Source organism: Rattus norvegicus, chromosome 3 (genome assembly GCF_021556685.1).
Source record: "Rattus norvegicus strain SHRSP/BbbUtx chromosome 3, alternate assembly SHRSP_T2T, whole genome shotgun sequence".
Classification (NCBI taxonomy): Eukaryota; Metazoa; Chordata; class Mammalia; order Rodentia; family Muridae; genus Rattus; species Rattus norvegicus.
The window spans coordinates 60,160,167-60,177,476 of record NC_141536.1 but is presented as its reverse complement, the minus strand read 5'-3'; the positions used below and the strand labels follow the sequence as shown (position 1 = coordinate 60,177,476).

Genomic DNA, 17,310 nt, shown 5'->3' with positions numbered 1-17,310 from the left:
TGGATACCCCGAGGTCTCAGGTCAGTTGTCCAGGACTGACCAACTTTCACAGATGTTAAGTAAATAATGTCATTATCACCAGGCTTTTCTGTATCCTCCAGTCCCACTGTCAACTCTACAAGCTCTAGGAGGGTGCAGAGCGTCTCCTCAAACCAGGTTATTATCTTGCACACAATCCCCAGCTTGTAGCTGACCATTGGTCAAGGACATCAAGCTTCGATTTCCAACACTTATTGCCAGTGTGACCTCAGTTAAGATTCCATTTGATGTGAAGGTCAGAGAGTGTTGGCACAACTGTTCAGTGACTAGAACAAGATTTCTTCAGTGAGTGTACCATTGTTTGAAATCCACAGGAGGAAATCTGGAACCTTTTGTCCTCTTTCATTCTTTAGTAATGGGACATGTTCTGGGGTCAAGGTCTTGTGCTAGGCATTCTGGGAGAAGCCGACAACCCCTTCTCCGAACTTTTCATAGCCTATTCCCTTCCTTCCTTTCGGAAGATTTCGGCAACAGAACTTAAATGCTGCAGCTGTTAGGTGGCGAAGCATAGGCTACCTTTGTGTCATCCATAAGACTATTAAAAAAAAAAAAAAAACCACGGGAGACTTTTAGCAAGGGACAAATTACTATATAAAATGCAAAATGCCTCCTACAATAAAAAAGTATGACTTTAGTGAGAGCGCAATTTGATTTATATGCTTAGCCTTTCTGATAAGTGAACCTTTGCATTTTCATATTTTATCCTTAATTTTTAAGTATCGGGGAGCGTGTGGTGAATGATCAATCGGTAGTGAGACCACCAATACCACGGTGCCCTGAAATTGCTCGTCTCTCTTTTCTCCAGGGACAGCATTGCCCACTCATCCCCCTCTCTATTACAGCTGCCCCTGATGATTAAATATCAGCTCGGCCCAGCTTTGTACCGCATTCTCCTAGGAGATCCCTCCTATTCATTTCTAGCATAATCTCTTACACTCATTTCTTGGGAATGAAAACCCATCTTGTCGCTTTCGGCCAGGTCCCAGAAGTGAAATACTGGGGCACATTAATCTGCCCTGACAGCCTAATCCCACTCCTCACCACCTCCCAGCAATTCCCAGCTTCCTAATTACCTTTCATAGTTTGCCTTTTTAAAGTTTCCTCGAAGCTTCGGCTGCACACTGCCATTAGCTTTCCGTCCTCAAAGAATATGCATCTCGAGGAATATGTGGGAGCTGCTGCACTTTGGTATGCATGGACTTTGAGTGTCTGCACTAAGCGACGAATGTCTGTAGGAACAGAATTGTCCCTTCTACCTTTCAATACATCTCCCTTCTGTGTACTGACAGTCTAAAAATGAAAGCTTTTGGTGTTTGGGTTGATCCAAGCAATAACATGCATCAAGAATATTCACATTTATAAAGTACCGGTCTTCCCCCCTCCTTCTTCCCCTACACTATGTATGTGCACACATATGCATGTGTATGGTCATCTTTCTGCAGCTATGGGGGATGTGCCCAAAGCTGGTCAGATGATGGATACATTTACCATAGACAGTTGAAATGAGATGCAGCGTTAAGTCAGTCTTCTCTTATGACTGAAGGTGGGAGTATACGTTTATGCAGTGTTTACATGAAAGACATGAGCTGTTTAGTACGAGCTCTATGATCAGTCAGGATTCACAAGACTGCCTGTCATATCCCTCCCTGTAGAACCACACACAGTGCATGTCTTTTACTTATCGATGCCACTGGGGAATCCTGCAATAAGTTTGAGCTTTTAAAGCCAGCATTTCTCTAAGTTATTTGACATCAACCCTTTATACTTCAGCCCATCATATCTTTTGTCATTTCAAAGAAGTAATAGTCTACAGAATGTTTACTGACAAAGCCCTGACAGATTTATCTACTGTCATCACGTCTATTTTCTGTTTTAGTTAAACTGGCCTTTGCTGTCAGTGATCCTAGGACATCCAGAGTAGGTGAAGACCTAAGAGCAGGAAAGACAGAATTCCTGATGAGTCTTGGCCAGGAAGGAAAGCACTGGGAGGTTTCTAAGTCTTGGAAGTACTGGTAGGAACCACATACAGTCGTACACACCAGAAGTCCTGTGAAATGGACGTATTGCTTCAGTGACTGTATTGTATCAGCTCCATTCTCTGGCTGCTAAGATGGCTTCTTGCCTACAAGAAGCTGAGTATTTTAGTACAGGACTGATCAGAGAAGGAACTCTACCTCAGTCTAGGAGACTGTGAGCTTCCCGAAGGTAGGACCCATGAATGACACATCTGTATTTCACATTTCCGGGACCTGACAAAAGCAATGGCCATCAGTGCTTGTTGGCTACATTGATAATGGGAACATACATCATGCATACATGGATGGATGAATGAAGTCCAGTGTCTTCCTGCACTGAAACCACATTAGTATGACTCAACTTCAAATTGTACATATCTTCTGAATGAGAGCTGGAATTCTAGAAAGGAACAAATACAGAATCTAGGAATAAGACTGTGAGCATCCTACTGGAGCACAGATATTCTGAAACCACAGTGACAAGGGGAGGAAACGCAGAGCAAAGCAAGCCTCGGATGCCTAGTATAAAGTGTCCTAACATCCTTTTATCCATCCTGAACAAAGAAAACACTGAGTGGCTTGTGAACATCTCGCTAGCTTAATGTTTATAGGGTCTGCTAAACCAACAGGAATAAAAAGAGATAAGATGTTCTTCCTCTTCCCAGCAACTCACATCCATGAGCAAAGGATACCAGAATGAACTAGTTAACAGAAATGAATGCCGGGATTGGGATTGGAGCCTGTGGTTAACAGCTATGCTAGTGGAATTCCGAATAGTGTTTTAAAAGCTCCTTTTACTGGGAGCCAACAGCTTCATAAAAATAGAGCATCAAATATCAGAAGTGTGTGTTATACTTCTCATCCTCCTACTGTAATGAGAAGCTTACAAATTAGATTCAAGCCTAGACCTGATACTAGCTGTCTGTGTGATCTTAAGAGCCATGTCACCTCTTAAGCCTCTGTTTCTTTAGAATAAAGTGAGAAAACAACTCCTATTTTATAGTTGTCATCACGACTCAATAGTCGTGTTATGCATTAAATAGTCAGTGTGATCCCCAGGACATGGTAGGCACTTACTGATGATGGCTCTTATTAGTAAAATTACAATCATTATAAAATATGCTGACACAAACATTACTGGCCAGCCTCCTGGTTTAACCATAATCTCTCCACACAGCTCCATGAGCAAGTAACTTTTAAGCACCTACTCCATGCCAGGCACACAGAAGCTCAGCATCTCAGTCAGTCATGTTGTATGCATTTGTCATGGACATGCATTCTTTCTAAGACAAATGACAACTGACCTTAAATGTTAACCTATCCATGAGATTAGCCTGAACTAATGATGTAGTAAACTTGGGCAAGACTTCAGAAAATAACACGCACCTGACTAAACTCCAGTCCCCTCCATCCACTCATCAACCATCTTCACCACAAGTTCTCCTCAACCTAACCTTGCCGCTTCTCCTAGTAGTTTTGAGTCTCTCCAAGGATCCTATGTCCTCTGTATCCCTGAGACTGATGGCAGCCTTGGGTCACCTCACACTGGAGCACAAGGCAGCTTGGGATGGAAATCGTTCTTGTGCAGCCTTTCCTTCTCTCGCCAGCAGGGCAGGCTACGAGCTTTTGCAAGTTAAAGCCAAACTGTCCTTTCAAGGCTGCAAACTTCCTGCAACAGGCAAAGACTGCTGGGATCTAGAGACTGCTGGGATCTAGAGACTGCTGGGATCTAGAGACTGATGGGATCTAGAGACTGATGGGATCTAGAGACTGATGGGATCTAGAGACTGATGGGATCTTCTAGAATGGCTATTTGATTCCCTGGGTCTCTCCAGACCAAATCCTAATCCAAAGAGACACTTGGAGATGAACCGTTGGAACATTCTAAAATGCTGAACTGCCATTGTTGAGGGATAGGTTGTTCTACATACGTGAAATTTATAGATAATACAGTAACCCCCTTAGGTATCAGTGAACTTTTTGTTAATTTAAAATGGAAATGTGTGTGTTTTAATGATCTATTAATAATTAATGTGGACTCCTATCTACTCCCTACCTGGCACCGTGACAGACAGAATTTTATTGTAGTGTCATAAACAACAGATGAGGCAGACAGCGATGGCATGATTTTAGAGACAAAGAAACTGGACCTTCAAGTCCAGTAACCACCCAAGGCTACTTGCTGAAGGAATTGCTGTGACTTCAAGTCCAAGGAGCTTTCTAGTCTTCTACACTGAGATCCGAGAGTGGGTGAGGAAATCTCGATAGAGAATTGTTAAAATGTATGTAGAATAAATAACAAGGACACTGCAGAATATTCTCAAAGTCTTTTTCAGAGTAGATTCAAACACATACGACATGAGAAAGTTTCTGTGCAAACTCAGAACTATAAGGCTTAGTTCATGAAGCCTACATGGATCAGGAAGCAAAAGTTATAACACACATATATGCTTACACATACACACCCATGTACATAGATATATAGATATACAGATATACACACACACAAATACCCACAGATGCACATACACATATATATATACACATGCACACACACAAATATGCATACACATGCACACACATGTACATACAAACACACTCAAGCACGTGGGGTCTGTATGTTTCTGTGTTTTACAATTGCTCACTTGCTCATGATCACATATTACTTCTCACTACTCTATAAATTCATCAAAGCCCAGGACTGTCCCTCGTTAATTGCATATCACCCATTTCATCTGAACACAAAGAAAGTTCTTGCAAGATGAATGAACTCCACAAGCCGCTAACTGGAACGCATTTGCTCATGCTCCCCCACCAAAGGCAGAGTAGTCCAAAGAGCTGGTACGGGAAATGGTGAGCTGAAGGGTCCCGCCTACTCAGCCTTCTGTTCTCTTTCAGGAGTGACTCTGCACTGGCCCAGCTCTATGGGACCTCAGCGACCTTAGAGCATCACCACTTTAACCACGCCGTGATGATCCTTCAGAGTGAGGTGCGACCTGCTCCACTTCTCCCCTCCAACTAAGTGATCCCCACTCTTTCTGTGCTGTGCCGGGTACAAATCCACAGAAGTGAGAGGCTGTGTTTAAGTTAAACTCAGACTTCAGTGCCCTTTGTGAGCCTATCACATGTCAAAGACCTTGTTCCGGGTCTTCCTAAGCTGATTCACTGGCCTCACCGGAGACCATGCAGATTCACTTACAGGGGAACAGGAGGAGACTGCTTGTTAACGGAGCCTCATGTTGTCTTCGTTAAAGGACACACAGTAAGAGTCTAGCTTTGATAGTGAAACTGAGAATAAAAGATGAGTTCTGATTTGGTTTTTAGTAGGCCTGCTTTTGAAAGTGAAAGAAAGTTGGTAACCCCAAGGCCAGGGCTAAAACCAAGCGCCCTGTTTGGCTTCCTGCAGCAACACAGGGCTTAGGCGTTGGCTTCTCTCTTCCTGCAGAGAAAAAGAGAAACCAGTAACTAGCTCTGGCTGCAGCAGCTGAGTTTTTAACTTGCCAGGAAGAATCTGTTTAATTTTCTGAAGGCATATAGATTTTTTTAGGCCAGGAAGGGATCATCTGTCCCCTCTTATTTGTCACCTCTCTGCCTACACCATTAACTATTATTATGGCCATGAAGACCCTGGTTCGCTGGAATGGCTTCACTAAACATGGAGGGTTTTTTTTTTTAAACTCTAAACTATCTTCAGAAAGCAGGTCTATTATAATATAACCAAAGCCTTCAACCTCATAATAGAGACCCACCACTCCAAATGTGGGATTGGCCAGGGCAACCGGCCAGAAGGCCTGTGTTTTCATTTAAGAGTAAGTAAGGGCCATGGGACCTGATGGAGCCAGCTTCCTGTCGGCTATGGCTCTGGAATAGAAAGGTGTCGGCTGAGAGCTTCAGCGGGTAGAGACAGCAGGGGCTTTGGTTTGCTTGTCTTCTCTGGCACGTGTGATGTGTCCCTACCTCTGGCCCCAGAAAGCCCCACCTTTGTAATCACGGATCATAAACAGCCCAGCTCCCCTAGGTTTGTGTCATCTAAGCATGACACATTGGCCAGCCTCTACTCCAGCTTCTTCCGAGTGATAATGACCGACAAAAAGTGTAAGGAAGCTCTGAACCCCTGGACCCCGTTCATTCTGCCATCCATTCTGCCATCAGAAAGGCAAATGCCACTATCCCACTTCCCAGTTTACACAGACATGCAGAAGCTAGAGGGCCAAGGACCTTTGCTGCAGACTTCTCATTCTCCACACCTGGGTGTCCACCCATGCCCTGCTCACCTGTTCCCTAGACTGAGGCCGAAAGCAGTATTTGAGGGAGACCCGTTTCCATTCAGGAACCCAGCTGTAAGCTGTCATTCAAGGCCAATTCGCATGTTCAGTAATGCACTGATACAAGCTAACTTTGTACTAGTTTGCACTCCTCAAGACCAGTACTATCTACCATGTCCTTTTAAAGCAATAAAAGCATGTCACAAAATAACCAGGACCTTCAAGTGCAGATGGGGGTCTCTTGTCTGAATGCAAACTTCTACTCTGACTGCCCCTAAAGTTGTCTTCTTTCACTGGGTGATACTGGATCTGTTGCTGAATCCAGCCATTTTCTCCCCAAAACCTTAAACTACTTTTTCCCAGGCTCCAGAATACTTGGTTGTAACTGCTTTATGAGGTGAGGCTCGGACAAAGTAAAAGGAAAACCTGGGCAAAATCATACCCTAGTTTCCCTTGAATTCTCGGCCCTCCTAATCACTGAATAAGACCTACGAGAGTCCACTTGAAAACTACTGTTAATATTGGACCTGGTCCCAGATAGAACCAACATCCTACAGTCAAGGAGTGGAGGGTTCACTGGATGAGATAAATTAGCTCAGCAGAGCAGTTTGTCACCTAGAGCTTGATTAAAATGAAATTGCTAATTGATATTCTGGTTCCCTGGATAAATTAATTTACCTCTCAGGGAGAAGAGTGCATTCTTAAGAAGCCATTTGCTCCTTTCCTTCCGTACCATCTTCTGGCTCTCAAGCCTGGGTTCAAGTTGGTCCAGTTCCCAGGTCACAGATGCTTATGAGTTCATATTTCATGCTGAGAAAAGCAGATCCAAGAAGCCCGACTTGGCAAGTACCTGAGGTCAGTGACAGTCACGCTGCTGCTGCTGAAGGGCTCCCCATGTCACTAACAACAAGCGGTTGCCAAGTGAGTCGGCTTCTGGAGAGAACAGGAGTGCTGTCCGGCAGCATGGAGGTGAAGCTGTATTGCAGTCTTTGTTTGGTAAAAGTCATTATTAGAATCCCCCTGCACCCAGACAATGGCTTCCTCATCTTAGCGCTATAGCAGGTACCCGGGGCTGTGGATTTAATCCACCACAGGCTTCATCAAAGCACCCCAGAGTTCAGTGCAGGGTTCCTCACTTCTTCATGGGACGTAGTCTCTGAGAGGCATCCCCTGTGTGTTGAAAGCTGTTTAACCACATCTCTGGCTCTCCCATTATAGGTAGTAATGGTTAGTGATGCCGAGACAGTCATGTCTACCCGAATGTCTCTATTTGCTCTCAAAGCTACTATTGTCTAAATCTTCCCACTAAGAAGCTAGAGTCTAATGGCCTCTTTCTCCCTCAAAGTCATTTGTCACCACAGCAAGGGTTTCTAGAACGCCATCTAAGTCTTTACTAGCAGAAGGTAGTATTTGTCTCTAGATCACAAAAAATCCCAAATGTTTAACCCACTCTTTGGCTATGTTCTTCCATATCTGTTATGACGCAAGTTCATGCGTTTCAGAGTTCCACGCCAAACAGATGATAACGTGCTCCTTGGTGGGCCTCCCCTGAAGCAACTCACTTTCTAGGATATCTGTCTGTATTTGTAAAACTTCTATTAAGCTATGAGCTGGAGTGAAGGCCCGCAGTTAAGAATGGTGTTTGCTACTCTTCCAGAGGACGTGAGTTCAGTTTCCAGCACCCGAGTCAGGTACCTTCCAACCACCTGTAACTCCAGCTCCAGAGAGTCTGATGCCCTCGTCCGGTCTCTGTGGGCACCTGCATACACTTACATGGATCCACACATCCAGCCAGCCATATGCCCACACATAAATAGAAATAAAAATGAAGCTATAAGAAAGGAAAGCTTTTACTAAACTTTCAATTTTATGTTCTCTCTTTTTTTTTTTTTTTAATGGAGGAAAAGCATGCAGTCATCGACTACAGGTTTAATGGTGTGTTTTGTGATGTTCTACCTGCTCATTACAGGGTCACAACATCTTTGCTAATTTGTCCTCCAAGGAATACAGCGACCTCATGCAGCTCCTGAAGCAGTCGATACTAGCCACTGACCTCACGCTATACTTCGAGTAGGTATCGGCACCTAGTCCATTTAACAAATGGGGGCTAACATGCGCCTTTAATGAATTCCAGGGTCCACGCTGAACATTGCATATTATTCCAGCACTGCTATCTGTGTTTCCCTCATCTAAATGAAGCTCATTAGCATGGTGCATACGCTGCAGGATTAGTGCTACAGTGACGTGTTTGAAGTCTTTCTTATGACTGATGAGCCTGCTTCGGATCTCACGACTCTGAGGCTAAGTGCTGGTCATGCCATTTCATATGTTACTACTGTGTCCAGGTGTTATCTGTCTCTGTAATGGTCATGAACAATATTCATGGGTGGAAGAGTGACTAGAGACCTAAACCCATGTCTGCTCCTCTCCAGGATTTATATGTAGAACAGTGGAGTCTGCCCCTGTGTTCTACCAAAATTGTTCTGTCAATGGTCACTGAAGACTTCTGCTCTTTTCAAGCTTTAGTGACATAAACTCTTACTGATGTCTCAATGCCAAGTTCTACTCTTTGGTTCCCCAACAGCCAGGTATCTTCCTTTGTCCTCCCCACGGATCCTCTGTAGGGTTCTTCTTGCTCCGAGTTCTGTAACCCACACTCTGCTCTCTCTGCTGAGATCCTCTTCCTACCCTCATGCCTTTGTCGCACTGATGCGAGTTACCTACAGGTAGGAGGGCCTGGGATACTTCTTTATAACTCCCTGCACTGTAGCCACGTATCCCCAACTTCCATCCACCCGACCTTCAAGAAAACCTGAAACTTAGCTTATTTCCCTTAAACCTTATTTCCCCTTCTATATTTTCCATTCTTTTTTAAAAGAGTTTTTGTTTTTTTTTACTATATGTATATTATATGGGGGGTGCAGGTATGCTCATGGGTCATATGTCCATGGAGACCAGAAGAGAAAGAGTGTCAGATTCCCTGGACCTGAAGTTACAGGCAGTTGTGAGCCACGAGGTTTGAGTGCTGGAAACCTATGGTCTTCTGCATAAACGGTGAATTCTTCACCATTAAGCCACTGCTCTGGTCTCACTCTTTTCTTTGCATTATTGTCTTTCTTTTCTCCCCTATAGTATCTGTGTGCTTTGGTCATATTTAACTGCATCTTCTCCTTTGAAACAATGCCATGTCCCTTATACCACAGTCAGGTCATCAGTGCTACATAGAATCCTATGCCCACCCCTGCTTCACCATCTGGCTGAACTGACCCACCTTTAGGCTTTGTCTCTGACACTGCTTTCCCTCAAAATCCTGCTGCACCTGACACTGCATCAGCTGTCATTAGGTCAACTGTAGGAAACAGAAAACCTAAACCACAGCTCCTCCAGAGACCCAGCATCTGCTGGTACAGTAGCTAGTGAGGTCCTCATGGAGCCAGGCTTCCTCTGTCTCCCCGTGATGTCCACCTTTTAGCCAGAGACAATGGCTCAAGCTCTATCCCTACTCTCCACCTTGAAGCCGGAGGGAAGATAGATAAAGACAGGAACACGAGGTAACTCAGGCCATCTCCCAAGGTGTTCTAGAAGTTGCCACCTAACACTTCCACTTAGGTTTCACTAGTCAAAATCTGGTTGTGTGGCTCTATTTAGCCTCAAGGTATGTTGGGAAAGGAGGACTTTATTCTGAATCACCACGGAGTTCAATTAACAGTGGAGAAAGGAAGGGGGAAATATCAGTGTGGACAAGGGCATTCCTGCCACAGGCATTTTTACTGAATTTTTCTGTGTGAGTTATTATATGGGACAGTGGAAGAAGTAAAAGCTGTGAGTAATATTGGCCACAGCTTAAATTTCTTTCTGCCATCCCCCTTAAACCTAGTGGCTTGAAAGGTCTCTCTCCTCCTTGGAACTCTAATGATATGAAATGTCTTTAAAGGGTTAAATACAAAATGAGAGGGAACACCACAACTGCCATAGTCGCTGCGTCTGTGGAGAATGAAAGGATGAACAAGGTGGTTAGAGGACCCAACTGTAGCAGTAAATGGCAGGCCCTCAGAGGACGGCAGCACTGAGGAGCAGCCAGCTCTACAGCGCTTTGCTGGGAGCTTGGAGCCCAAAGTGCTATGGAAGGTGGATGTGACCCTCAAACCTTAAGACAAGGAGATTGCCTGCTTGTCACTTTAAGGGGCACTAAGAAGTCCTCCACCACCATGAGCAAGCAAGCTAGCTTTTGTAAATCTCTGGGAAAAGCCAGAGAACTGAAAAGAGGGAGTTCTGCCGTGGGGAAAAGCACAGAGTAGGCATAAGAAGCAGGTCTCAGATAGATGGATTTGAGATAGATCAAGACTCTGGATTTTCTCAAATGAAATCCCAGAACCCAGTCACTCTGAAGTTAGGGGCTCTATAAATCACATACCCAAAGTTATCAGCCTCAAAGTCATAACAAACAGCTGAAGTGTGGTGTGTGTGTGTGTGTGTGTGTGTGTGTGTGTGTGTCCGTCTGTCCGTCTGTCTGCCTGTGTCTGTGTGTCTGTGTTTGCCCACTAAATTTTGGAAATATACTTAGGTAGGAATGCTTTAATCCAAAATTCAAATTTAAATGGACTTTCTTTTATTTAGTGAGCAATCCTAAACACACACACATACACACACACACACACACACACACACACACACACACACTTCCAAATTAGTCTTTAATTTTTGCCTGTGACACACAAACAGGCAATCAAAGATCAGAGAGGGTTTATGAACCTCTAATGAAAAACAGAGGCCAAAGCAGGAAAGAAGCAAAAGGTAATAAAGAGAAAAACCAGTTCATTCCCTCGGGGAAGCCAGAGGCTGTGCCCATTAAACAGTAAGAAATGACCCGAGGAAGCATGGAGAGGAAAGTTCTTGAAAATGAAAACCCGGTAATTAAAAGAAAAATGAGTAGAAGCATCGGGAAGTTCAGTCGAAAGACCACAGGCAGCAAGATGAGTCTGCCTTTCAGACTCTTGACGTGTTAATCGTGTGGCCCATAAGGTTATTTATATCCACAACCAGTGAGACGACTCAGCAGGTAAAGATACTTGCTGCTATGACTGACTGTCTGGGTTTGAATCCAGAATCCACATGCTAAAAGAGAGAACCCACTTGTTCAGGTTGTCCTCTGACCTCCTCACATGTGCCAAAGCAAATGGATGCACGCTCAAGACACACACACACACACACACACACACACACACACACACACACACACACTACATGTAAAAACCTTTTAAAGAATTTTTTATATTGTGTGTGTACATGCACACGCGTGCACATGCATGCAACCACAGTTCATGTACACAGATGCTAGAGGTCAATTCCAGATGCTGTCTACCTTGTTTTAGTGAAACAAGGTCTCTTATTGCCCTGGAATTTACCAGGTAAGGTAGACTGGCTGGCCCGTGGAACCCAGGATTCCCTCTCTCACTAGCCTTAGGATTACAAAGCGTGCCCCACCACACCTAGCTCCCTTTTTATTTTTATTTTTTATTCTTCTCTCCTATGTTACATCCCAACCACAGTGTCTTCCCCCTTCCTTCCCCCGAACCTAACCTCCCCTCTCCCCCAAATCTACCTTGTTCCTCCCCTCAGAATAGCAAACCTCCCAGGAACATCAACTAAGCATAAGAAGCTACAATAAGACCAGACATACACCACCATCACACCAAGGCTGGACAAGGCACAAATAGGAAGAAAAGGCACACGGAGCTCCTTAACATGGGGACTGGGGTTAAACTCAGGTTCCCATGCTTGTGTAATAAGTACTATACTATCTCCCAGCCTAACACATAAAAATTTTAATTAAAACAAAAATATAAGCTTTTAAAACTCCGGGCTCTGTTGCTAACTAGCTATGTGTCACCAAACACAGTTTTCCTCTGAGATGCTCTCCCTCATGTGTAGAACGGTCATAACCTACTTTACATCTATTGCATGTCTTATGTGTGGAGACGTCAACAACCGCATTTGCTTCACAACCTGTTTGTTCCACGTGTTCCGTGGACCGGAGCTGCCTTTACTATCATGGCTGCCCATCTTTTTCTAGACTGATGCTCCTGGATTTGGGATTTATGGGGAAAACCCATATTATGACGCTTTTATTTTTTTTCTCCCTGGCACTTGTGTTATTTTTCTCAAAATAGAAGCATTTTCTAAACCGAGTTTCCAAGTAACTCCTAAAAAGACAAAAGGAGGGAAGAAAACCACTCTCAGTTCTCGGCGTCCATTTATCAAGCTCTGTTAGGGATGCAAGGAGTCACTAAGTGACCGAGGGATGCAGTCAGGGAAGTTGGTTGCCAGTCGTTTGCTCATTACTCTGCTCTTATCTCACAGCTGCAGCCCCTGCTAATGTTTGCTGACTCCCACAGAAGCTGCCGCGCTCCCCTTCTGTCAGCATTATTGTCTTCGAGGTTCTGAATAGCTCATTCTCTAATCTAGACCTCCAGGGGACAGATCGGTGTGCTGGTCTGAAGTTGCATTAAAGTATGGCCATATTTTCAACCTAAACAATCCCTTGGGTTAATGAGGGAGAGGCAGCTACTATGCACCCAGGTGCTTATATTTCACCAGTGTACAATGAGGGAACCAGAAGGCATGTTACAGATGACATCATTCATTCCGCTACCCCTACTTTGCAGACCAGGCACTGATGGTTGAATGGTTTAGCGTGGGTCACAAAAGCAGCCACTGGCAAAATTTGAGCCCTTATTCCTTGATTCAGGGTGGTTTCCCACAACCACCCCGTTCCTTCTCTAATGGATGAGTCAAGAAACAGTTTCATTTGAATTATAGTACATTCTGTAACAGCATTGACCCAACCTAGTTAATATCAATCCATTTAACTGAATAACTTACCTGGATCCCCTTGCCACAAGTGCAGTTGGAGGCAAAGGCTGGCATACACTTAGTTTAATTTTGAAAAGAGCCTCAAAGATAAGAGTAGAACAGATGAAGGACTGGAACAGGGAAGCCATTGTGAGGTCATAGCCCTCCCTGTTGGTCACCACAATAGTCAGCTGGGCTAGAGCCTGAAGGGACCATCTTAAAAGTCTCATAGGCTACGTCTCCAAATTGGCCTCCATCCTCCATCCCCATGAACCCAAATTTGCCATGAGTCTTACAAACTCCTGTTCACTTCCATATCATATGTACTTGAGGCCTGGAAAGTTCTACAACTGTCTCCAGGTCCACACATGTGGAGTCTAAGCATGCTGGGACACTAGTAAGCTCTGCACATGGCAGCAATGGCAGGGGTTGTGGTATCAGTTGCCCTAGTGACCGCTGGAGAAAGGTGTGACCAAGAGGATCCAAGATGGCTCCTTTGACTCATTCTAGAGGTCTAGTTATCATTGACTGTTTTGCCTTTCCTACTCAAATCAGAAATTGTGATTACAGGTGTGGTGTCACAATTCTGTAATCCCAGCTATTGGGAGGCCAAAGCAGAGTAATTGCCATGAATTTGAAGTCACCTGGGCTACACAAAAAGAAAAATTAAAAAATAAAAAATAAAGAAGTTGTATTGGAATTGATCAAACTATAGAGGAAGCCACTCTAGGAAGAAGAAAGTCACTTCAGAAATGCACAGATGGACAGGAAGTGGATTCTACCCTTTGAGAAAGTTCAGGGTTCATTCTTAGGGGGACAAGACTTCCTGTCATGATCCAGAAGGGAAACACATGAGATATATAGGACTGTAGAGACACCAAAGAAACCACACTAGAGACTTTCCTAATGGTGGTGGGTATTCTTGAGTCCATTAGCCAAAAGCACACAGGAAAGGACCTATACAACTGTTGAACAAGAACAAACAAGCGAAACCCTGTGGTGAATGGCTAGGTTCATGCCCTGCGTCTAGGGTTGATTGTTCAGTCTGACTTTCCCACTCATTGCAAACTGAGCTGCCGAACATTTTTTAATTGACTTCCTGTGCCTGATTCTGAGTCCTCCATCTAATCAGTCCTCCATCTAATAAAGCCTTGATAATTCAATAATAATTTTGCCAGCAAAAATTGGATATACTATGTCAAGAACCAGCTACAAGACCGTAAGAGAGTCACTCACTCAACTCCTCTCTGCCTTGGTTTCCCTGTCAGAACTGTGAGTTTGGACACTTTACTCAGGCCCAGTGACAGTGAACGGAGATTGCTTATAGGAAAGAGCTCCAATGATTTAAAGCACTTTATAAAAAAGAAATCATTCAGCCAGAAACTTCGTAAAATACGCACCATAAAAGATGACACTAGGGGTGGGCAGAGAGAGGAGGAGATCTGCAGTCACAGATGTTCAAGCTTTCAGAGATGCCACAGATGCCCTGTGATACCTGTACTATTTCTAGCCAACAAAGATGAACTACGACCACTTCTTCAATTAGTCATGAAAACAGGAAGTGATAGGTCCCCAGTGCTCACTTAGGCACTGTGCATGCATACATCCCATTTAATTCTAGAAGCAGTCTGAGGAGACAGACAATCTTTGGAATACTAAAATGTTATTACATTTTTATTTATTTTGTACGTGCACTTGTGTGTCTGGGTGTGTGTGTGCATGCTACGGGGCATGCAAGGAGGCCAGACAACAGCTTGCTGTCCTCTCCTTCCGCCACGCGGGTCTGAAAAATCAAAGTCAGATAATCAGGCTTGACATCAGTCACCTTTGCCCCCTGAGCCATCTCGTCAGCTCATTAGACACAGATAATCTTGTTAACTCCATAGCATGAATGGGGACTGTGAGGTCCAGAGAGCTTCAGTTAATTGCTTCCGATATTCAATGGTACTTCTGGGATTAAACAGGCAGTTGGATTCCAGAATGGGTTTACCCCCTCTGCCATTCCCTCTGTCATGATTTCATTAGTAGTTTAAGAGTAATGAAGGGAAACTAAGGCCCAATCCTGAAAACATTTAGGCATTAGTGGCAGGGGTAACTCCAGTGAATGCATGTTTGCGTTTCAAACACAAGAGGTGCCAGGCCAGCCAAGACTCTACCACTCAGAGTGATTCTGCATTCATTTATCAAAATAATAGTAGGTTCTTTCCTAGGGCACTGGAGCTCCCTAGCCATGGGTTCTTGGCCAGGTTCGTAGTATCAGGCATGAGTTTCATTCTGTGAAGCAGACTTTAGATCCAAGCAAAGAGTTGTTGGTGAATCCCACAACATTCATGCCACTACTACACAAATGGGTACATCTCGCCAGGTTGGTACTTACTGTAGCTTACAGGGTCAATGGCTTTCCTCCTTCAACAAGCTGTGTAGTGTCTTCTGTAACAATGAAAGCTATGCATCTTTCTCTTTAGCTAATTCTTGGAGCCCTTAAACTTGACATATTGCCTGACATAATGAGTGCCCAAAATATAAACTTATGACTTTGGTTTCTCATATTAACCTATAGGCAGAGTCTTCTGTCTGACAGAAGTGGTTGCTGACTGTCTATGGCCACCACCCTGAAAGGCATCCAATCTCATCAGACAGGGGTGCCGAGGCTCACAGAGAGGACATGCTCAGAACTCATTGTGCATTCCCTGATTGGTCTCCATGGCAAACAGTCAAATTGCTTCAGACTACTCTTTAAACTGGAAATTACTAAACTATTCAGATTTTACGCAGCCACTCGAGTGCCCAGTGCTTTTTAGACTGGCTCCATAAATGAAGCAGATCACTCTTCAGCTTGAAAACTGCCACTTCCTCTTGCGCTCTGCAAGCATTCTTCATCAGCAGTTATGGGGAATGTCAAAGGCTTCTTTGTTGGTGTCCTTCCAAAGGGCTGCAGTCGGTCGCATGTCTCGAAAGCGTCTGATGGCAGTCATCCGTACTGAATTATTTTAGATTGTTTAGAATAATAGTTTAACCTTACTTTGCAAAGTTACAGCGATATCAAGATAAATTATTAAAATATACAGTGTGAATTCAATAAATAGGCTAGTGCTATTCAGAAACGCTGGCTCATTCACCATTCAGTGGGTGCTTATTAAGAACTCACTGGGCTCTGGGTATTCAACTTCCACAGTCCACTGTCCAGCCGGTCTCGAGATTGGAAAGAATAATGAACAGTAAGATGTCCGTGTGGAACTTAACTCATCGCCGTCTTTCTTGTACTTTAAGACAGCCAGATGAGGTAGCCGGTGGAAACTCTTCTAACATTAGGACAGAAAGTCTATGGTGTGCTGGTAGGCAAAGGTTTTAGTAGTTCCTGACAAAGTCTAAAGAGTCTTTGGACAACTCACATACATATCACCTCTCCGTGACACGGTGATGAAATAGAAATTGGGAAGTTCCAACCCCGATGCATCCACTACGCCAGGCATTGTGTTCCTCATTGGGGACACATACATAGGTGAAGTAAGATGCGTGTGGCTCTTACCTTTAGGGATCCAGGGCCATGGGGAAGAGAGGGAAGTGAACACAGCTGCCTGGGGAGTGCTCTGGCTGCAGTCGCAGCACAGAGTGACTGCAGCAAGTTCCCTCAAAGCACCTCCTTGCCCTGTGGCCTTGTGCGCTGGTTGAGCGGTTGTGTTCTTGTGCTGTGTTATCTTCCAACGTTGTTGACATTCAAGTCTAACCCTTTGACTTGCTATAGCATGCCAAGTCTGCTCAGACTCTTAACACCATACCAAACACGTGATCCCTTTTGTGACCTTGTCTGGCCCAATTTCTAGCTTAAGCCAAAGAGAAACTTCACTTAACAATTAAACATACATGAAGTGGTACAGAGCATGACCCCAGAAAGCTGGAGCAGGATAATCTCAAGTTTGAGGCCAGTGTAGGCTACATGTGGAGGAGGCTCCTGGCTCAAAAACAAACCAATAAAACAAACAACTCTTTTTTTTCTTTAGTCATAATAATTGAAACTGTCACCCACATTTTGCTTTTCTAGTTCCCTTCTCAAGACTTTCCTGCCAAAGTCCGGAAGTCTTTTCAGGACCTACATTTTAAAAGATTTATTTTATTTAAAATGTATTAATTGATTTGAT

General features: G+C 44.1%; 1 protein-coding gene across 3 annotated transcripts in view; it reads left to right on the top strand.

Annotated features, from left to right (window-relative positions):
• Pde11a (phosphodiesterase 11A) overlaps positions 1-17,310 on the top strand; it is a 370,466-nt gene that overhangs the window by 306,405 nt on the left and 46,751 nt on the right. For all 3 annotated transcript variants that reach the window (NM_001127480.2, NM_080893.2, NM_001127481.3), the window contains 2 exon segments: positions 4,953-5,043; positions 8,289-8,389. In NM_001127480.2, coding sequence (NP_001120952.1) covers positions 4,953-5,043; positions 8,289-8,389 — 192 coding nt within the window.